At 29.8% G+C, this 23,778-nt stretch overlaps 1 protein-coding gene across 3 annotated transcripts; it reads right to left on the bottom strand.

Annotated features, from left to right (window-relative positions):
* Positions 1–1,563: 1,563 nt before the first annotated feature.
* On the bottom strand, positions 1,564–6,256 carry LOC130955463 (probable inactive receptor-like protein kinase At3g56050). 3 transcript variants are annotated; one of them, XM_057882312.1, is made up of 10 exons: positions 5,932–6,256; positions 5,691–5,832; positions 5,280–5,351; positions 5,034–5,177; positions 4,809–4,949; positions 4,207–4,715; positions 3,888–4,078; positions 3,649–3,781; positions 2,452–3,073; positions 1,564–1,819 (listed from the first exon to the last, which is right to left on the bottom strand). In XM_057882312.1, the coding sequence occupies exons 1-9, from the start codon at positions 6,038–6,040 to the stop codon at positions 2,478–2,480; spliced, it is 2,037 nt and encodes a 678-aa protein (XP_057738295.1). In that variant the 5' UTR covers positions 6,041–6,256; the 3' UTR covers positions 1,564–1,819; positions 2,452–2,477. The 3 variants fall into 3 exon arrangements, with proteins under 3 accessions (XP_057738295.1, XP_057738294.1, XP_057738296.1); XM_057882311.1 differs by lacking the exon at positions 1,564–1,819 and adding an exon at positions 2,156–2,353; XM_057882313.1 differs by lacking the exons at positions 1,564–1,819; positions 5,932–6,256 and having other exon boundaries at positions 2,156–3,073; positions 5,056–5,177; positions 5,691–5,830.
* Between the last annotated feature and the right edge of the window lie 17,522 nt (positions 6,257–23,778).

Genomic DNA, 23,778 nt, shown 5'->3' with positions numbered 1-23,778 from the left:
CAATATAAATAGGTTAGCAATTTGCCACTAATAAAATCATTAGATAATGAATAAGAATTAGAAGGGTATCAATATAATTAAAATGAATATAATTAAAATGTTTAAAAATATTTCCGATTGATAATTAGTTCAATAATGCATTAAATATTGATTTTATATAATTATAATAAAGATATTTTCCTATATTAGTATAATTATGCGTTATTTATTAAAATAATTAAAAATATTTTCTATTAATAATTGATAAGTAGTTTAATAATGCATTAAATATTGATTTTATATAATTATAATAAAGATATTTTCCTAAATTAGTATAATTATGCATTATTCATTAAATACATTTATTTTGAAGAGAAAATAAGTTCAAGAGAAAGTGACACCTCATTTTCATTAGTTAAAAAAAAAACCAAATTTTAGTATATTAAGTAGATAATAGCGATAAATCTTAACCATTATACTTTACATAAATAATCAAAAGTAAAATATAAAAGTGCATGAGTTTTTTAAATAATTATGTATCTTTTAAATATTTTTAAATTTTAATCATTGATGTAAATTTTAAAACTTAAAATGTGCACCTTATTTCACATACCAAAATAATCTCACTTGAATACTTGATATACTGTTAACACTTAACAAAATCTTTTTTTTTTTCTTCTTTTTAATTTTGATGTGTTGACAATGAAAAACGTCTTATACAGCTGTCTAATCACATATGTTCTTTTGAACAATTATTTATGCGATTAATATAAAAATTATTATTTTTACTAATATAATATTATGTTACTGAATACACATATAAAAATACTTTATACTAATAATGTATCAAAATTAATTTTTTTTAATATATAAACATATGTCGTCAGTTATATATATAGATATATATTTGACTGTATCAACAAACAAATATATTATTATATGACATAAAGACAAACTCAAGGGAAAGTTTTGAGTGACATTGACGGCATCCATATTATTTTTGTTCAAAATAGACCAAAAACGTTTTAATCTTTGTATGTTTAATTGTATGTTTAGCATATGATTTTTCAAAATTTTCCATAAGGATGGGCAGAATTGGACGTGCTTGGGTCAAATACGTCATCTTCAAATTAGCAACTTCCTTATAGCAAAAGCAATCACCATCATGTTTTTTTCTTCGTCTTAATTAAATTAACATCCAATTGAATATGATTTATCTCATAAAATTTGTAGAGATAAAAATAAGAGAATAATTATCTTTTAGATTAACGTTTATTTTTTTCATTCTAAGTAACCCTTACTAAATTATAATCTGAATTTCATTCATTTAAACCTATTACAATTTACATGTAATTTATGTGGTGAAGAGTCTAACCAATATTTTTTATAATAAAAAAAAATAAATACATAAAGGAATTTCAAAAAAAAAGTGAACAAAAAAAAATTTATGCAAAATTTTACGCAAACTTAAGAAATCTTCTTATCTAAAAGGGATGTATTATTAGAGATATAATAATCATCGTCGTATTAACTTAAGTTTTAAAAAAAAATGATTTCATGACAATTTGCGTAAAATAATGTATTAAAATTAAAAATAATAGACTATTTGAATATATTAATTTATTATGTATTACTCTGTCTAAGATGATAATTATTTTGATTTGGAGATAGCATTATTGAAAAAGAGCAGCAATAATGCCGCGGAAATTTTCTGCTGTTATCTATAATTGACAGGTTGTATTTGCTTGGCGCTTCATAATTGGCATCTTCATACTTCATGGTTTATATTAGTAACTAGCCCTCTAGAAGACTTTGACTTTGACTTTTTCAATCCAATATACTACAAAACAAACTTTCAACTTTGTCACACCACAAAAAATATTCTTGAGATAGAAACCTATGTTTAACAATTCATATGTAGATGAGTAGACTACACAAAAAAATTAATTTCTAAATCAACTAATATGGGTAAGAATATATTTATACATATATTGATTAATATAATTTTAAATTAAATAATTAATTATTAAAATAATCAAATAATATAATAAAAAAATTTGATATGTCAAAAATGTATTTTATATGCGGTGATTAATTAATAATTAATTTTTTGTATACACGTAATATAAAAATTGCAGTGTTAAGAAAAATGTCACTTCTGTTTGGAAGAACATAATAAAGAAATTTTTATATCTTTAATTCACCAATCGAAAAATTAACCGATATATAGAACCTTTTTTTTTGTTTTTTTCATTTTTGTTAGTGCAATTTCATACACCATAATAATTAAACAAAGCACCCAAATAAACAAACAAAAAAATCACCATTTTTTTTCATCCCTTAATCTCCCTTATGTACAAGTGATTGGCCACTCCTACAATAGATACACAAGATTTGTATCAATCTAACGCATGATTACCTTTTTTCGTACCTTCAAAGATGGAAAAATTGGTAAAAAGATCCAATACTTACAATCTTGCATTATTTCAAGATTTCACTCAGCTTGCATCCAAAGAAGAAATCTCAAGCTCTGCCCACCAAAGTGGTGAAAGCTTCGGAACGGCCTGTTCCGGCGTAATCTTCGTTATCTCTCTCAATCTCTCACTCACCTCTTTCATTGTTGGTCTTTGCTGTGGATCGCGATCCATGCAAGACTTTATCAAAGCAGTGATTCCCTGGAGCTGTTCTTCTTGGAAAGACAATAGTGTCGGATCAATGATTTCGCTGAGCGACCGGCGGTTGCCTTGTAAGAAGGGCAACATCCAGTCTCCAATAGAGCCACTATCTGCTGAGGAAGGAAGCCGGCCGGTTACTATTTCAAGTAATATGACTCCAAAACTGTGAACATTACTTGTTAATGTAGTGTCAGTGGTGTGTTTTCTAGCACCGGCTTTTGTGTCGGCCGGAACTATTTCATTCAGGTAACTGAAGTCTGATACTTTGGCAGCATAATCGTCGGTGAGGTGGATAGCTTGAGAGTCAAGGTTGCTATGGGCCATTGGAGGGTCCAACTGGTGCATATGTTGCAAGCAGTAAGCCATTCCCATTGCAACTCGAAGTCTTGTTCCCCACTCCAAATGCTCGGCTTCTTTTACTGAAATTCGCAACAAATTCCTATGTCAGTTTTTTACTTGAAGGATGCTAAAAGAAGTTCCTCAAAAGCAACAATTAATGCTTCCAAAATTGAAAATAAAATACAGCAAAACATCATGTTCACATTCCTAACAGCAATTTCGCTCATCACTCCTTGTGAAATAAGAGGTTTGAACATTGTGCCACTATAAACACAGCTAGATAAGATTCATATTTTTTTTTCTTTTGTTTTTTTCAACATTCCTTCACACTGTTAACTTCTAAACTGTGATAAGATGCAATCCGGAAAAAAATCGAGACATTTTAGTGTTGAAAATTATAGTAGTAATTCAATAATCATATATGGTGTTACAGCAAAGTTCGTATTAATAGCAAACTAGTCCTAATATGAATGGCTAAAGGGTAAATTTGAGTAATAGAACAAACTTCAATAAAAACTGAATGTATCTTGACCAGAAACTGAAGTAAATACTGTATAATACCAGCAGAGTTGAGAGTTAAATATTTGAATTGGTGTCTACAAAATCATAAATTTACTTTCGACGAAATGGCATAAACAAAATGATAGGTACTCACTGTGTAAATGCTCAAATAGTGTTCCGTTCGGGGCATATTCGAAGACCACCATTCTGGTGAAGGGTTCCTCTTCTTCACAAAATCCAATAAGATTTACGAAATTCTTGTGGTTCATTTTCGATAGTGTATCAATCTGAAACCATTATTGCTTATAAAGTTAGCTTTGACACAACTACTTAAATTGACAACCTGAAAGAACAAATGCTGCATTTTCCTTTTCCTTTTTAGTGATTGCATACCTTCTTCCGAAATTGCGTTTCTGAAGTCTTTGACCAATTCTTGGAGTCTTCCTTTGTAATAGATGCTACAGCTATTTCAACACCACTAGATAAAGTCCCTTTGTAAATTGTACCAATGGGCGAAGTGCCGATTACATTACTGAAATCTTCACATGCTGCCTCAAGCTCGGATCTCTTTAACTTTGGCACACCTGAAAATGAATGCAGAAACCTTCATATGATGAAATTAAACATAATACAGCTCCAAGTCGAAGCTCCTAATTCTTAATGCAGTGTGTGCATGTCAGTGAACTGAACTACAATAAATGTGTAGAATTACCTGTCACAAATGCCTTTTGAAGCTGTCCACTTAATCCTGTCGCCCAAGGTTTTACAGTAGCTACCTTGTTCGTTTTACAGAGATATATCCCAATGCTCGAAATAATAAGAAACGCAGCACAACCCAGAACTCCGGCCAAGATAACAGCTAGATGACTCTTTGATGATTTGGTTTCAGGTTGTATCTTAGAGCCTGAAGTTGAACCGGTAGGAGGGGAAGCAGAATTATTTCCATGTGGTGAAGCAGTAGGAGGAGCAACAGAATTGTTTCTATTGCGAGAAACAGGCTTTAGCCGTGGTTGTGGTTTTTCCGATGGGGATGGAGAAGCAAAAGGAGGAGTTGACTGTGAGGGAGAAGGAGCAGAAGCAGGACTCGGCCGAGGGGAAGCTAAAGAAGGATCTGGCTGAGGGGATGGACCAGGGCTAAGAGGATTAGCTGCTGCACGATTATGAATATCGCCATGCTCACGAGATTGCAGTAGCCTCCGTAAACTGTTTTGGCCAACATGCCTTTTAAAAAGATGTAAAAAGTTAAGATTGTGAATCAAAGAAGAGAATAGGAAACAAAACAAGTATACCATTTTCAAATGCTTGATAACATACCATGAGGCGTATCTTTCTGTACAAGCCGGCATTTTATCAGAATTAATCAATTGTTTTTCGTCTACTTGAGATTCTGAAAGCATACTCAATTTGTTAATTTCAGGGGAGAACCCACCAAGAAGATCATTGTTGTCCAGCAAACTGCAAAATGAAGAAACTGTGTAAATAGCAGCGAAAGGCATTTGAAAAGTGTAAAATTGAATTGTCTCAAGAGTATAATCCTACAGGATCGATAACGAAATATTACTCCCAAGATCTGCAGGTAGAGGTCCACTGAAGTTGTTGTAGCCCAAATCCAAAACCTCCAATTCTTTCAAGTGCACAATACATTCAGGAACTACTCCGGAAAAAGAATTGTTTCTCAACACACTGTAACAGATTATCAAAATGTTAGTAGAGAGTATAAAAGCATTCAGAAGGAGCCCTAAATCCGCAATGTAAAATGCAACCAAGTAATGATTGGTTTCTTACATGGACTTTATATGAGCAAGGTTCGCGAGCTCCGGTGTCAGAGTTCCTCCAAGACAAAGATCTTTTAAATTCCTGGCCAACCAAATAGAAAAAGCAAAAGTTCTCATGATTAAGGACTCCTCGACAATATGAACACTACTCATTTGATTTAAAAGGACATATTCCAAAATTATTACATCAACCATCCACCACCGACCAATCGATCACTCAATTCAATGTCAAGGTACATCTAAATTACAAAGATTTTATCATATATTTACATGATTCTGAAGAGTCTCAAATAGTCAAAGTACTTACATAAGCTTGGGAAAAAATAAACGAAAACCAAAAGAACAGACACAAAACCTATCAAACTCTGATATGAAGATCAAATGTCAAAAGCAAATTGTAAATACTGATTTGAGAACTTACAAGACCACAACTCTTCCATATGAGGAACACTCAACACCAAACCAATTGCAAGGGTCAACAGATACTTGATCATCAACCCAATCTGACAAAGCTCCAAAAGGGTCACTCACAATCCTTTCCTTCAACTTCAATAAAGCTCTACCTGCAAAAACACACAAGACCCCACTTTTTTTTCTTCAGCTCCTTTTCCTAATAATCCCTTTGATCCACACAAAAACTTGAAAACACTAAGAAAAGGTACCTTCTTCGTTCAAAGAGTGGCATATACCAAAGCTCTGAAACAACAAGCACAAAGCTAGAAAGCTAAGAACTCCATGAAGATCCCTGAATTTCCGGTTCTTCTTGCTCATGCTGCTGCTGCTTCTTCTTCTTCTTCTTCAAGTTGAAAGGGGAAAATAATGGATAAAGGAGAAGAACCCAGATTGAGATTTTGTGGAAAGAAACAAACTTTGAAGAGAGTTTGAAATGAAATGAATGAACGAGTCTCGGAAAGTGTCGAAAAGATGCAACTATGCTGTAAAAATGGAAAACATGTTCTGAAGCAAAAACTAAAAAGCAATAAAGTTTTTGAGTTTGGACAAACAAATGGATTTTCAAAGCGCGTAAGATCACAAGTCGCATAATTACATTTAATTTATGATACAAGGAAAAAAATCTTATAAAATATTGAGATAATATATATAAAATATAAAATATATTTTTGGTAAATTATAATAATATTTTGATATTTTTTGTTAATATTAAAATATAAATTATTTTTTAATTATTTTAATTATTTTATTTTAATTATATAAAATATTTAAAATATTTTTTATTTTAATAAATAATAATATATAATATTTTTAAATGTATTTTAAGAATACATATTAAAAATAAGATTGGACAGATTGATACGTAATGATATTTAAGTATCTAAATGTATTTAGAGAAAAAAATTTTATTTTTTAGTAAAATACAGTTGAATATAACAGACACGTGTTTCAGACGAATGTCGATAAATATCATATCTAAAATATGTTTTGACACGCAACAGTTCAATGAAATATTCGTACTTCATAACATTTAATTAAGTTTTTCCTTTTTTTTCTTTTTTTCCCAATCTATTCTTAATATGCAAATGCAAATATCATTTTTGATATACACATATTGCATTTTATGATGGCTATGAATCTATGATTTTGATAATTATAATAGTATGAATGTGTGTAATATTTGAAAAGTGTAATATTATTTTTAGTTATATTATTTAAGTATTGTCAAAATTTTATAATCAAAATTTATAATAATAATAATAACAAATTATTTCACGTATTACCTTTTAATAATTCTAAACCAAAATTACACAATAAAAAAGAAAAAATGATAAAAACTACAACCATAAATTATTAATTTCACGTTATATACTAAAAGTATAATAAATAAATAAATAGTTTGAAGCGTTACTCACCGCAAATTGAAGCGGGGAATGGTTCTAAAATGGTAAGAAATAAAAGAGTAGTTTTAGGAGGCATTTCCATGTGCCGTCAATGAATACATGGAAATTGGAATGACAGAAACGCTTTTGCTGTGAAATTAATCAAATTATTCGGTGCATGCATGATGCATCGCTGTAATAACGAAAAATGTAAAAAAAGAAAAAAAAGAAACCATGTTACTTCATATGACACAAATATGTTGCGTATGCAAAATGCAACAGCAACAGCATATTAAAAAATATTTGATATATTATTAAATCATCTTAGTAATGATTCAAAACATCCAAATAATATTGAAATATTATATGTACGTATATTATTGTAGGTTATATAATTTTCTTAATATTGTTGATTATTTATTGGCTCAATTATATTAATTAGCGGAAAGAGAACTTTCAAAGGAAAAGAATATTGATATTGAGAAGTGTTGAATACCTATTAATTAACTCACAATTTCTTTTTATGAAATTAATGCATTTTGGTTTATTTTATAATTTATATTTATACAATTATTCAATTAAATTTATGCATTCAAATTAAATAACTTTTTAAATAATAAATTTAAAAGTTAATCGTTTTTATTAATATAATAATATACTAATTGATTATTTGTATAATTTTTTTTAAAATGTTGACAATAATGAACTCTCAAAACTAATATTAGTTTTTCAAAAGAAAACAAATTCTTTAAAGAAAGAAAAGGTCTTTAGTAGCATACTTAAGAATTAATTTATTTTCATCATATCATAATAGAAAGGAGGTGGAGAAGAGTTATATATAATTTGTTAAATTGTTAGAGAAATTTCTTCCATGTCGCCCCATCCCATAATCCTATGTAGGTAACACCATCTGGATTTTGTTGGATGAACGGTGGTTTGGATACTATTGTTTATTTATTTATTTATTTATTATTCCGAGTTTGGATACTATTATGCGCCGGTGACTTGACTATGAAGCCAAATGTAATGATAATAATAAAAATAAGAGTGCGTATTTGTCTATTTTGTTAGACTCGGTAAATAATCCATGGCTGAGTTTTATGGCCTTGAATTGAAGCTTCCATGGAAACTACACTCTTTTGTAGTAGAACATCTCTCTGAATCAAAATTTTGGTGTGTTCATAAAATAATTAAAATGATATTTTCGTATATATATGCTTGGAATTTTGTATGCCAATTTGGAATTTGCCGACTAATTGATATTGGATGTCCTCTTCCACAAGGTTGTTGGTATGTTAGGTGTCATCTAGTGACTAGTATGACCAATAACAATAATAAAGTTGAGTTCTTATGATATTTTTGGTGTAAATAACTAAATATGAACAGTACTCGATTTATTTGGCTTAAAAAATATCATAACCATTTTGCAATGAAAATAAATGCATTTTAAGGATTTGTTTGGTAAGTGGGTTTATGCATCTAAAACATATAGACAGTCACGTGCTAGTGATGCCACTGTCCTTCATTTGTTAAGACACAATTTAAAAGGCATAATAGACATTTATTTTATATTTTTAAAAATATTAAATATAAATTTTAATTTTTTTTAATGTTATTTTTTATTTCTCTTCGTCACTTGTCTTAATTTTTCCATTCTCTTTTTAGCTTTTCTTTTTATTATTATCATCGGCACCACCATCTCTATCAGTACTTGTGAGTCATGTAAATGCTTCGGTGGTAGTGTACAGTGTACTAGTATTAGTGAAAGAGCTAAAAAGTGCGGTAGATTAGATATCTAAGGGTGTTTTATATTATACACAAACCAAACACAGTTTAAAGATGTCTTTGATTTGTGTCTTATAACATTGAAACGGAAGACACGGAAAAACTAAACATATTTGATACTTGGAATAGAAATATAAACAGATAAAAAAGTAATTTTTTATTTAAATTAATTAAATATATTATTTATCGAAATTTGTAAAACAGAGAGTATTTATTGATATACGCGATATGTCATATTTTGAGTGCTATGACTCGAAGTTCATTACACACATATCTGAGAGATTAAGAACTTGAAATATGACACAAAAAACCTGAATATATTCCAGATACACCTGGGATATTGCACAAAGACAAAAACGGGTACTTTGTACTTGAGATATGTGCATTAGAGAAATGGAATCATAGTATCTAAAATATGTATATATAGAAAATGGCTTACAAAATTCGAGATACATACCTAATTATCTAACTGTCTCTCCATCTTAGATGACTACATTAAAAAAAAAAACTCCATATAAAGAGCTTTTTAGTTCAATCATAGTCACACTATATCCATTTCTCTACTCTTAGTCTTTATACTTTTTCTTTAATTACACATGGATAATAATAAGTTTTTTTGTGGTAATTTATCCTAATGGGACAATAAAAAATAATGAGAAAGGTGTGATATTTGAGAGTAAAAAATATTAAGATGTTGTGTAGTTGTGAAAATGGATCCTCTCAATTGTTAAAAAACATTGAGAGTGTAAAACGTGATCTCTAACCCTTTATTGTTTTTTCTTTCATATTTATTTTTGGTCCCACTTATCAAATTAATGGTGGAAGATCACACTTTACTCCCTCAATTGTTAAAAAAATTGAGATAATCCATTCCCGGTGTTGACTCTCTAGATGTGCTAAAAAATGTTATACTAAACAACATGAGGACAATAAGTTCCAAGTAGGTTGGAAGAGTTGCATATATATTTTATAAGTACTGCTGAGTAGAGGGTTTACTAACAAGGTATTTTGGCTCAAAGTTGATCAACATGTGAGGGTAATGTTCGATGCACATGTTAGGCTACTACCGCAACATGTGATGGAGTGGTATACTGTGGTTCATGATACTAGCAGTGGTTGTGGGTCGTCCTCTTCCATCTCGCAGGTAGTTCTGATGGAGGCAATATCTATTCACTTCGCCCAGCCTCGAGATAGTATCAAAGAGGATGATAGTGACTCAGATTCAGAGTATGTTGCCAATACTGGGTCGTCCAACAAGAGTGATTCGTCTAAAGAGTATGTGTCAGAGACTCCAACTGATAGAGGTTCTCGGTTTCTTCTTCCTCCCACTTTGGTCATTCTACAGTTATAAGAAGTTTTAATCCATTACCACACTTTCAATTTGAACACAATGTAGCTGGATGATCCTTTCAACCTTAGCAATGGGGAAGATTATAATATGGATGCGGTATCAATTTCGAGTGGGCCACAGGTTCAGGAGTAGGGTTGTTGTTTTGATAGCAGTAAAGAACTATAACATTCGAAAGAACATTGAATATAGAATTTTGGAGTTGGATAGGCTGAAATACCATTGTCGATGCAAGCAATTTTCTGTTGGGTGTTCATAGAGTCATCGTGTAGCACTTCGACAGAATTTGAACTACTGGTAAACAATGAGATCTATGAGTAATTTTGTAGCGAGGTGCATAAGTTTGGAGGGGGGCATATCTGTTTGGCACTAACTAAGTCTCAAATCCATGCTCAATTAGATAGTAGTCTGATCTGCACTGTCATCCTGCTAATAATACATGCTAATCCTTATGTTTCTATCCTCCTAGTTGCAAAGTGCAGTGCAATAAAATTATCATTTTAAGACATCCCATCAAAAAGTGTGGATGACGAAGTAGAAGGCGATTACTCAGATTTACGGTAATTAGAAAGAGTCGTATAACAAAATTCCCGTCTTATTATAATCTTTGTAAGAATGCCTCCTTAGCACTATACACGATCCTGTTAAAAAGTTACCTAAGTTTAAAAAGTTTCACAAATGAGTGAATATCTCGGCTGCACCCATTATGTATAGTCGTCTATGTATATCTCGGGTAATATGACCACGTTCCTTTAGCGGACGTATCTCGATACCGAACATCCGTTGTCGTATTTGTGCCATATCCAAAGTGCATTCAGGATGCGTTTAGATTTTCTTGTGTCATATTTCAGATATTCAGTCACCGAAATATATGTTTAATGAATTTTGGGTCACAGCACTCGAGATGTGACATGTTGCATATATCAATAAATACTTTCTGGTTTACAAATTTTGGTAAATAATATATTTAATTAATTTAAATAAAAAATCCTAAAAATGAGGGATGCAAATTTGTGAAAGAGGGATGAAGGCAGAGGAAAGAGAGACGAGTGACAATAAGATGAGAAGTTATGAATGTCCTATAGAAAGTTGAGAATTTGATGATGTATGTGAGTGTTAGTTGTTACTATTGAGAGGAAGAAAGAAAGTGAATTAGAAAGACTAGTTTTAATATTTGAGAAAGTATAGGGAATCAACTATTTCACCATCCAACTTGAACAACTTTTTAAAAATTAGATTTTTGAATTTGTACAAAAAAGAATTATGACATAACCTTATTTTTACTACGTAATACATATACACCTTCGTGAATGTAACTATCATTGCTGAACCTGCTCTCATCGTGCCGCTGGTCCATGGAGATTAATCGCCCGTCGCACAGAGCTGTACCCTCTGTCATACCTCATCTTTGCGTCACACCAAGCCGACTTCGTTAGATTCTCATCACCTTGGAGTGCGCTGGTTGGGGCGGCCGTCCTCCATTTGTCTGTATTGGAGTTCTTTTTGCTGCGTCACCATTTTTCGTGCTGGCACTGTCGTTGATGCTGTGACCATCAGAGGGAGCGAAGAAACATCTATCAACAATACAAAAAACATCCATCTAAGAGCAAAGAACATACGTAATTCTATATTAAAAAATATCTATCTAAGAGCAAGAAACATTCGCCGAAACTAGTTGGAAGGCGGCGGCACATCTAGGGGGACATTGTCAGTAGCATGGGTGGAAGTAGGAGAAAAGTGGTGTGTTGTTGTTTTTTAGATTTTACTACGTGTAAAAGTGGAAAGGTAAACTAGGATTACTTCTAAATAAAGTGATGGAATGATTTTTTGTATTATTAGATTTTGTTTTTGGGACCTGCATTAGAGTTGACAGAATTAATTAGTATCTAATTGATTATCTAACAAAATTGTTGATATTTTTTTTTTCCTGTCCGTTTTAATCAAACATAAAATACAAAAAAATTTTGAGTTCTGTCTACATTATAACCAAAAATGAAATATAGAGATACAATTTATGTCTATATCTCTTTTGTTTCTGAATTTGTTATCCTCAACGTCTTATAGCACATACTAAATGCATCCTAGTTCATTAGTAATGAAAAAAATAAAAGCAAAATAAAAAATTTGGCCTAACGCTATTATTGCTTTAGAAAATAATTTTGTTTTCCATTTATCTGTTACCTTCAAAAAAATATTCAAATAATGTTTTAGTGTTGTTATCTTTAAATAAGAAAAGTATCAATTATATTTATCAGATATAATAAAAATTGGAAGAAAACTGAGTGTATAAATATTTTTTTCTAAATTAAATATCCTTATTTATATATGTATTAGTGTATATTTCCGTGTTCTGCATGGAATAATACATAAAATTATATAAAATTTTTATTAAAATTTAAATAAAAAATATATATAGTAATTATTATTATAAATATTTTACAATTTAAAAATATTAAAAATAATTAATATTTATTTTAATCAATTTGAATTGGTTGAATGATTATCTCATTTGTCTGTTTAATCAAGTATTTGGAGTTTGAATCTCACCCTTGATAAATAGAGCATCAATATGTAATGGATTAATCTTTGACTTGCCGAGTTAGGAAATCCGTAGAAAAAAATTATATTTGTTTTTAAAATAGATTAATTTTTCATTAATAGCAATACTTATGGACTTTTGTCTTTGTTAAAATTTATTTAGGACAATTTTATTTGTTGGTATCGTATTCATTCTTAAAGTCAAAACAATATGATCAACATTGTTACTTGTTAAAATTTCACATTTTATGAAATAATTTTTAAATTTTCAAATTCATAAACTTATGTGATTACAAAAGTTATTAGATCGATTAATATTTCTTGATAACATGGTGTACCGAAACACTATCGTTGAGTATTAGTTAGTGCGAAGAGAAACCAATAATAACTTTTGTTATTCAATATATAATTTATTCTATTGAAAAATAAATTAATATTTCTTAAATTTATAAATACATTCTCTTCTGATTTCTTACACCATTTTATTTGACAATATTTACCATTTAAAAATAGCAAATGACCATACTATCCCACAATATATATATGATGTACAAAATAATTTCTTGTCTTGAAATTAATTCTGGTTAGTGAGATAAAATTTAAAATATTTTTATTTTCTTACTCAAATTTAAATTTAAATTTAGAATTGATTAATGATTCATTTTTTTAATTTCAATAAAAAAATAAATTGGTTAGATGTAAAATATTTAGCATTTAATAATTTCAATCATTTAAATTTTAATTACCAAAAATTGGATTAAAAATTAATTATAAACTTAATAATCAATGATATATATATTATATTAGTACATAAATAATAATATCCAATGTATTAATTATTTATTTTAATTTTGACAAAATTAATGTATAATCTATTGAGGATTGATTTATTATCCAAAATTTTTTTCATAAACTTTGTAATATGTAAAAATACTGATCTTATTTGTTATTATTATTTAAACAATTTTCATAATTTTTTAATTAGGTAATTAATTTAATTAATAACCTTTATTATTACTTTTATACTAAAAAAATATCAGTTTATACTATTTACATATTTTTCACTACTAATAAAAAATAAATAAATATTTATACTATTATATTTATTGTCCTAGATGATGACTTAAGTTATTTATTTTATATATTAAATAATATTTTGTATGTTAATTTATTAAATATTAAGATAAAAAAATTATTCAATACATTATATAAATAATCATTATAGAAAAAAAATTATATATCATATATAGTAATATATATATATATATATTGTCATGTATATATTCAAATTATTTATTTTAATTATGTGAGTTATTATTGTTATTTTTACTTTTTTGTTACATTAAAAAATAATATTTAAAACTAAAAAAGAGATAATTAATTTTTTTAATTTGAATTAAAAAAATATATTGTAAATATATTCAACTTTTACATATAATAAGTGTTATAATATTAAATAATATAGTGTTTGCTATAACAATGACTCAAAATATTAATCCAATATATATTTTGGCCTAGTAAAAAGATCAACTAAAATTCATTGTTAGGTTCCAAATCCGACTTAGGTTCATTACTTTAAAGGCCCAATGCAGATGATGTCTATGTGTCCCTTTTTAAATCGACTCAGATTGGATCCCCATTGCTAGTTAGATATGGTAATGAGTACTCAGAGGAGTGTGAGAAGTCCCCTTCCCATCCCTCACTCCTATTTTTAAAAAAATGTCCCTGTTTCTTTTTCGTCATTGTAAGTTCTTGTTTAATTACCCCTTAGAGAATGCAGATCTTCTCGGTAAACTTTTGAAAAAAATTAATACAAAAGACATAATATAACAATCATAAAATAATCAGTTCAATATAATTTAACACAATTTATAACATAAAAATATAAAAACATATTCTAACATAATAACATAACATAATTTTTTGGTGACGATATTGAGTGACGTAGTGACGGACTTAAAAGGCAGAGAAAGTGAGTTAGAGAGAGAGGGTATCGAGGCTGAGAATGAGTCTGAAAGAGAAAGGAAGAATTCGAATTCGAGGTAGAAATTAGGGTTACTAAATTCAAGAAATGAATTTATGTATATATAAATTAAGATAAATTAATAATTTTATTCCATGGGGCGGGTACTTATGTCTGTGTCTTCATTAGGGGTGACAAATAGAAAAGTCTGCCCTGTCTCGCCAAAAGTCTGCGATCTGGTGGGCTAGCCTGTCCCGCCCCGCCTAGTAAGGCGGTCTTAAAATTCTCCCCGCCCCGCCTAATGGTAGGCTGGCGGGTTGGTGGGCTCTCATTTTTTTATAAATCATTAAATATTAAAAATATATATAATTTCACAATAATTTCAAAAAATTTATAATTTCTAAAAATATAAAAAAATTATAATTATAAACCAAATTTTTTGAAACAAAATAATCAAATCAATATTGTTCAAAGCAAAATAAATATTGTCCAAAATATATAATTAAACATCTTCAAGTTTATAATCAATCAAACATAAAAACATAATCCAAAATATAACTTAAAACATCTTCAATTATCATCTTCATCCTCTTGTAGATTAATAACATCATAGAAATTTGTAAAAAAATGGTCTTGACAAAATAAAAGCTTGGCCCAGCGGGAAAACCTGCACCGTCCCACCGAAACCCGCCAAAACTCATGGATTAGGTGGTGCGGGATAGGCGGGCTTTTTAAGTTTGGCAGTCTCAAATTTCCAGCCCAACCCTCCTTCTTTGTCGGTTATGCAGGTCAGTTCGACGGATTTTGGCCCGTTTTCTACCCCAAGTCCCCATCTATTTTCGAGTGGTAGGTCGTGAGGATTTCACGAGTCCCCATCTAGCCCTAAAATGCAAGTAATCCCAGAAAATACATTTTTTGGCTATTTTTGTGATCATCCCTATTGCTAGCATTTATTGGTTTGTGACGTGGAGCTATTCTAGCCAATCAATAAATTCTCAAATAATCAAAGTTTAGGTTATATCATTTTTATACAATCACATGTATCCTTGTTATAACAATATTAATAGAAGATAAATAGATAAACACTAAGCTATTGTTTGAATATAAGATAAAAAATAAGAGGAAAGAAAATAGAAAGAAACAAAATGAGAGGAAACAAAATGGAAAGAAAAGTATATTTTTGTGTGTGTGTTTAGATGAAGAAAAAATAAATAGAAAGAAAATAGAAGAAATTTTTTTTTTTTTTTGCTTGGATGGAAGAAAAAGTAAGAAGAGAAAAAATTATAATAGTGTAAATTTATATTAATGCTTTTATATATTATATATAAATTATAATTCAAATAGTAACTCTGTATTTTAACTCATGTTTGTACTTATGCATAAGTTTTTTTTGCAACTTTAAAGAGAAAATTTTACATGAGCTCCACATACATTTTTATATTTTTCATTCAATTTTTTTTGTTAATCTAAACAATAAAAAATTAATTTGTTCATCTATTTTCTTCTCCAGCACTTTATTTCCCTACAAATTCTTTTAATCCAAACAATGCATAAATAAGTCACATTTTTCATATATATAACTAATATCACATATTAGGTTAATTTATGTTGATAAACCAAAGCCACCTTAAAATTACCTAAATCCCCCAAACCCAAAAACGTTATCTAGTTATCTCTATCTACATTTTTATATAAATCGAATTTAATGAATTCGAATTAGGATAATAAGTAATAGGGTATTCTTGGCACACGGAAGCTATCTGCCTTGGGTACAATTTTCGTTTTATTCTTATATGGATACATTTATCAGCGTTTGTATCTTTCATAGATATAAATGGTAATTTATTCTTTTTTATTAGCTATCTTTTTATCTATTCTGCACTTCATCTACGAATATGTTAAGAACTAAACCTATGCTTCAACCTTTCAAAATCACATATATTCTTGCCAAACACAATATTATTATGTTTTTTTTCTATAGAAACCATTGAATGGAAGAACCATTAGTAAAAAGATGAGGTTTTCTTATAATATGTATGACTTTTTATGATAACAAAATAAAAATGAAAAACATAAAATAATATTGTGTATATTTAAGTTAATTTTAATCTTTTTTAATAACCAGATTTATCATAATGCAACTGATAAACGATGACAGTTAATACGGATTGGATATGTTTTGAATATGCTATATATTTTATGATTTTGTACGAAACCATATTAATTTTAATTTATATATTTATTATTGGGTATTAAAAATAAAAAGTATTTGTATTGTTAGTATTTTTCAAACCGTCTTCAACTCTGATCGTGATTAGGCCTAAAAGATCACATATCTCGTTAGATATAAATGTAATTCAATCAATTTTCAGCTAATAGTGCTGTACATTCGCAAAATCATAAGAGAATCACATTCACATAATCATAGGAGAATTAACTTTAGTGAGATAACAATATGGTATTTAATTACCACATGAGTACTTTTATATATCGGTTCCGCTACGTTACCAACAGCATATCTGCCAACTTCTGCCAACTCTTATTTATAATTGTGTTTTATGGAAGTGTGTTCATGGATGTGTCTAATAAAAATGTCTTTTTTATAACTGTGTTTAATAGAAGTGTCTTTATAGATATATTTTCTGGATGTGTCTCTTATATATGTATTTTAAATATTAATTATTAACACATTTACGAACACACTTCCATAAAACACAAATATAAATAAGAGTTGGCAGAAGTTGGCAGATAATATGTTGGTAACCTATAGTTTTCCTTTATATATAGAATTATCAATCAATTATCTATGGCTTCTGATAAAAATAATATATTCAACATGGATATTGTTTGTTAGGTAAAAGATAACAGATTGACAAAGAAAATTAATTACAATAGGTATATTCATTTTAAAAAATATTTTTTTTATATAATACTATAAAAAAATATCATGGTCACCCTGAATGACTACAGGTTCAACTTCCATTGACAGCGATAGAATGCCTAAATTGAGACATCTTCAGACTATAATATTTGTCAAACAAACAATTAATGAAACACTCATCCATACCTTCTCATTTTGAGTATATTTATACATAAAAAAAGAGTTGAAATAGCAAAAAGTGATAAAAATGATGATTTTTATAATTTTGTGTGGCTATCTATATATAGAAGACCAGAAGACTATGATTATCTAACAAAATTAATTTTATTTATTACATTCAATTTAAATAAGTAAAAAATCATCTTATTTTATTTTAGTTCTTAATTCACATAATTTAAATTTAGCATAATATATATGATTTGATTTGATTTAATTATTAGTGAAAAATATATTGAGAACCTATTTTATGTATAGATTTGTTATTTTAATGATTAATTAATTAATCTAATTAATTAATTAATACAAATAATTAGTATAATTAATTTGATTTAATAAATTAAAAAATAAATTAAAAAATACTAACAAAACATTAAAAGAAATAAATTAAAAAATACTACCAAATCAATTTGATATAAATTATAATAAATTATGTGATGTTTAAATATCTAATCAAATCAATTAGTTAATATAGTTGATTTATCATAATAAATTATATTTAATGAGTTAAAAAAACAAATCGTTAAACACTCTCATAAGCATGCATGTCACGTCAACTCCATCATTAAGTGTAGAAACCTGATTTTTATATAATAGAATAGATAATAAATAGAATATATGAGAATATAATATAAGACCTATTTTAATTATGAAATTGGTATTATATAATAGATTTTTTCTAAATTCTTATTGTTTGTTCGTTGCTAATTTTTATGTAATTACTTAATAAATTTATTTCTTTTAAAAATTTTAGCGTAATTGAGTCTAATTTTTACATTTTGAAATGAATTTACTCAAAAAAATTAATATGTAAATAACATTATTATTACAAATTACTTTTTTAATATAATTAGTGGTGCTTGTTTGAACCATTAAATTTAGCTTCTAATGATATTAAAGTCAACATATTTTATTATCTTGTGCCTTTAAAAAATTTATACGACTAACATAAAAATATAACAATTGAAAAAGAAATTCATTACAATGGGTATATTCATTTTAACAAATAATCTTCTATCTAATACTATAAAAAAATACAATGGCCACTTTGAATTACTACAGGTCAACTTCGATCCACATTAGTAGAATACCTAAATTGAGATAGATTCATCAAACAAACGATCAATAAAACACTCAGCTATACTTTCTTATTTTGGGTACATTTGTACATAAAAGAAATTATACATAAAGACAAAAAAAAGAAGAAAAGAAGAGTTGAAATAGCAAGAGTAATAAAAATTATGATTTTTATAATTTTGTGTGGCCATCTATATATAGTAGACCAGACAATTATGATTATCTAATAAAATTAATTTGTATTTATTGCACTTGATGAGTTTGGAAAACTCTAAATTAATATTTGTGATGACTAAACATTATTAATTATATTAATTACAAAATTATTAATTTGATTTTCATTTAACACATGTTAATTAATAATTTTGTGATGCAGTTTATTATTGGGCCGAAAACAAAATTCTGGTGCAAGCCCAATTAGATTCAGCTTTGGTTTAATGCAAAAAATATATGATGAGTGTAGCTGAATTGTTGTGATACTTATTGGGCCAGAATGAATTTCATTGCTCCAAAGCCCAACTATGTTCCATGCTTAGTAATCCAATGCTTGATCCAAAAATTCATCAGGAAAGCAAATGTTATCATTTACTCATGGCTGAAATCATTCTTATTCATTGGGGCAGTTTTATCCATTATTGATACAAGCCCAAAAATTGTCCTCATGCATGGTCCGAAACCATGAAGCAAAGAAAACAAAGCTTCAAATGCTTCCAACGGATTCCATCTCACTCTTTGGATGGATTTCAAATTTAATTTGCTAAGCATTGGAAACATGAGAGAGAAATTGACTTTGATTTGATGGAAATCATTATGCTTCACGCTACTCCACCTAAGGGAAGTAAAAGCAACCTCTTCTCAATTAATTTTGTTTATTTCATTAAATTGCTTTTCTTTCAAGATTGTTTCTTCTCTCTCATCTCCTTCTTCTCTTCGGTCATTAACCAGAAAACAATGGATGCCATGGAAGCTACACCTACTCACCGAAAAGAAGATGGAGCACGTCTCAAGACCATCATGATGATGGCAAAAAAACATAACAAAATAAAAGTATGCTGTGGTTGAGATTTTCACCAAAAGTGGTAAGATTTGGTGAGGTTATCTCGAACTCTTCATACTAAAAAAAAAGGAGATTCGGCCAGCAAGTAGGGATCTTTGGAGGCATGGCTTGTCTCTGATTCTGCTCAACCACCACAGGAAGTAGCTAGAGTGGCGAAGTGATGGAAGAGGCAGAGATTGGAGCAGATGAAGCCATCACATCATGAAGCATCAAGGGCTAGAAATCTATCTTGGAGAGCAAGCCAAGGATGGAGCGCTCGGATTGATGAAGAATGATGACCAAGGAAGAACTAGAGGTATTTGCATGTTGGGTTTTGCATGAGTTACCTCTTCTGTCTCTGTGGCCGAACCGGATCTGTTTTGAAGGAAAAGAAGTTAAGCTTGGTTTTGTTTCAACTGTGAAGGCTTCTCTTCTCTATAAAAGGAGTGAACAGTCACGGTTTGATTCAAGGAGAAAGTTTGAGAGTGCAAGGCACAGAAGTCTCATAGCTACCTAAGCTTACAGATTTCTTCTCCTTCAATGTATTCTGTTTTGTAATTTTCTGTTTAATTTTGTCATGTCTTGAGTCTCATGGAAAAAGGCAAACAATGAGGTTTGTATGAAAAAGCCATAGAGCGGAAAAAGGCAGAGAGTGCAAAATTAAAAGAAAAAGCCATAGATGTCTTAGAGTTCCTTTGTTCATCTATGTTGTGTTTCATGATTCTGTGAGAATCCCCTTGTAAGTTGGATTAGCTCTTTACAGTTTGTAATCAGAGTGATTATAGTGAAATTTCATCATTGTTGTGATGGAGAATGGATGTAGGCTGCATTGCACTTAGCAGCTGAACCAGGATATATCTGGGTGTAATCTTCTTTCTCTACTACTCCATTTCTATTTCTAATGCATAGGAGCTAAAACCAAAAATATCTCGTGCCAAGTGACGAGACAAAAAATAAAAAGTCTCGTGGCTAGGGACGAAACAAAAACAGAAAAGTCTCCTCCAAGACCAGAAAGTGTAATCAAGCAAAACGGGGTTAAGATTCAACCCCCCTTCTCTTAGCCACTGAAACCATCAATTGGTATCAGAGTTTAGTCTCAAAGAGATCAAGCTTTGTAGCTTGGAGAAAAGATCCTCCTGGCAGAAAGTAGTGGCTCAAATCTGGTGTCCTATAACCTTACAGAAGGACAGTCAAGCAACAGACCGCCTCTTTTCAATGGGAAAAACTACACCTATTGGAAGGAGAGAATGAAGATCTTTGTGCAAGCAGTAGACTACAGACTATGGAAGATTATCCTGGAGGGTCCTCAATTTCCGATCAACACAAGTGCTGAAGGAGTAGTCACTCTTAAGCCTGAAGCAAGCTGGACCGAAGAAGACAGAAAGAAAATAGAGTTAAATGCCAAGGCTGTTAATCTACTCAACTGTACTATCAGCTTTGAGGAGTACCGACGGGTATCACGATGCACAACGGCAAAGGAAATCTGGGATAAATTACAAATCACTCATGAAGGAACCACCATTGTAAATAAGACTTGGATAGACATGTTAAACAGGGAGTATGAAATGTTTACAATGAAGGAAGGAGAATCCATTGATGAGCTGTTCGAACGATTCAACACCATCATTGTGGGCTTGGATGCTATGGGAGTAGTACATTCCGATTCTGTGCTTGTGAGAAGAGTGCTGAGATGTCTCACTAAAGAGTGGAAAACAAAAGCTTTAATTATTTTTGAGAGCAGTAACATTGATTCCATGACACTTGATGATTTGAGAGGAAACCTTCTTGCTTTTGAAAACACTTATTTGAAAAAAGAGTCAAAAAAGAAAGGAATTGCTTTTTCTTCTGTAACTAACTCCCTGGATGATGAATCCTGTGATAATTCCTCTGAAAATAAATTTGTGTTGTTTGCCAAAAAATTCAGGAAAATAGTGAAGTTCAAAGGCAAAGGCAGCAGCTCAAGGAAAATGAAGAAAGACCTTAGCAAAGTAACTTGTTACAACTGCAAGGAAATGAGACACTTCAAATCTGTCTGTCCCAAGTTAAAGAAAGAGGAGAAGCAAAAAGGGGGAAAGAAGAAGAAGGGTCTGATGACATCATGGGAAGACTTGGAAAATGACTCAGACAGTGATGAAGAATCTGAGACCAAGTCACAACTTTGTCTCATGGCAAATCATGTAGATCAGGTATTTTTTAAAAACCCTGACACTGAAGACCTTCATCTTATAATAGATCACCTTTCTGAAAAAATAAGATGTTTTCTAACTGATAATCAAGATCTTGAACAACAAATTTTCATTCTTAAAGCTGAAAATAATTTTCTCAAAGAAAAGCTAAGCGAGGCCGAAACTGCTTATGATCTTGTGGAAGAAAATAAGCAGTTGAAAGCTCAACTTAGAAGTTGTGAAAATGATCACTCGGTAGTTGCATATGTAAACTATTTTAAGAAAAATGAAGAGTTGCTGAAAAAGGTTAAAAGTCTTGAAAATGACTTAGCCAAACTTACTCAAAGTTCTGAAAATCTAAATCAAATTTTGGCTAGTCAAAAACCACTCTTTGATAAAGCTGGTTTGGGATTTTATAAATATGATGAGAAACATTCTTTTAAAGATAAAGCTTTTTCATCCAATGACACAAGGTTTCAAGATCCCACCTACTTTAACAAAACAGCAACTCCAAGGTTTTGTAGGTTATGCAACCGAAGCGGTCATTTTCCTGTTCAGTGTTTCTTTGGTGAAAGAATGATTGGTGATAAAGTCTACAAAGTTGTTTTTTATTACAATGATTTGGGACATAGGAGATGGTTTAACGTGAAAGGATCCAAGAAAATTTAGATACCTAAGGTCACTTGAGCTTATTTTGTAGGTGTGCCTAGCATCCAAGAGGAAGGAAAATATCTGGTACATGGACAACGGATGCTCTAGGCATATGACCGGAAAGACAACCTTCTTCATAAAGCTTGATGAATATGATGGAGGTCTTGTCACTTTTGGTGATGATGGAAAAGGAAAGATAGTGGCCGTTGGAAAAGTTGGTAAAAGCTTTTCATCTTGTATAAATGATGTTCTTCTTGTAAATGGTTTGAAACATAATTTACTTAGTGTAAGTCAATTGTGTGATTTAGGTTTTGAAGTAATTTTTAGAAAATTTGTGTGCTTGGTTGTTTGTGAAAAAACTGGGGATATTCTTTTTGAAGCTAAAAGATGCAACAATGTATATGGATTAACCCTTGAGGACTTAAAAGAATAAAATGTAACATGTTTTACATCTCTTGAATCTAAAAAATGGCTATGGCATAGAAAGTTGGGTCATGCTAGCATGTACCAAATTTCTAAGCTAGTGAAGAAAAATCTGGTTAGAGAAATTCCTAAAATCAAATTTGATAAGGATCTAACTTGTGATGCTTGTCAATTAGGCAAACAAGTTAAATCTTCTTTTAAACCAAAATATGGAATTTCAACCAAAAGGCCATTAGAGATGTTACACATTGATTTTTTTGGTCCAACTAGAACACAAAGTCTAGGAGGTAAATACTATGGTTTGGTAGTGGTAGATGATTACTCTAGATTTGGTTGGGTATTTTTTCTTGCTCATAAAAATGATGCTTTCCATGCTTTCTCAACCCTTTGCAAGAAAATTCAAAATGAAAAAGATTTAAAAGTAGCTCATTTGAGAAGTGATCACGGAAAAGACTTTGAAAACCAAGACTTTGAAAATTCTGTGATGACTTTGGAATTTCTCATAATTTTTCATGCCCTAGAATACCTCAACAAAATGGGGTTGTTGAAAGAAGGAATCGAAGCATTCAAGAAATGACTAGGGCTATGTTA

Source organism: Arachis stenosperma, chromosome 10 (assembly GCF_014773155.1).
Source record: "Arachis stenosperma cultivar V10309 chromosome 10, arast.V10309.gnm1.PFL2, whole genome shotgun sequence".
Lineage (NCBI taxonomy): Eukaryota > Viridiplantae > Streptophyta > Magnoliopsida > Fabales > Fabaceae > Arachis > Arachis stenosperma.
This window is presented reverse-complemented; position numbering and strand designations above follow the sequence as displayed.

Bases quoted from the DNA above. Each gene is read 5' to 3' on its own strand.
- LOC130955463 (XM_057882312.1), bottom strand. From the start codon at position 6,040: ATGAGCAAGAAGAACCGGAAATTCAGGGATCTTCATGGAGTTCTTAGC. The intron at 5,352-5,690 runs GTAAGTTCTCAA...TTGGTTGGCCAG, and splicing joins TATGGAAGAGTTGTGGTCTT to GAATTTAAAAGATCTTTGTC. The intron at 4,716-4,808 runs GTATGTTATCAA...TCTTTTTAAAAG, and splicing joins ACAGAAAGATACGCCTCATG to GCATGTTGGCCAAAACAGTT.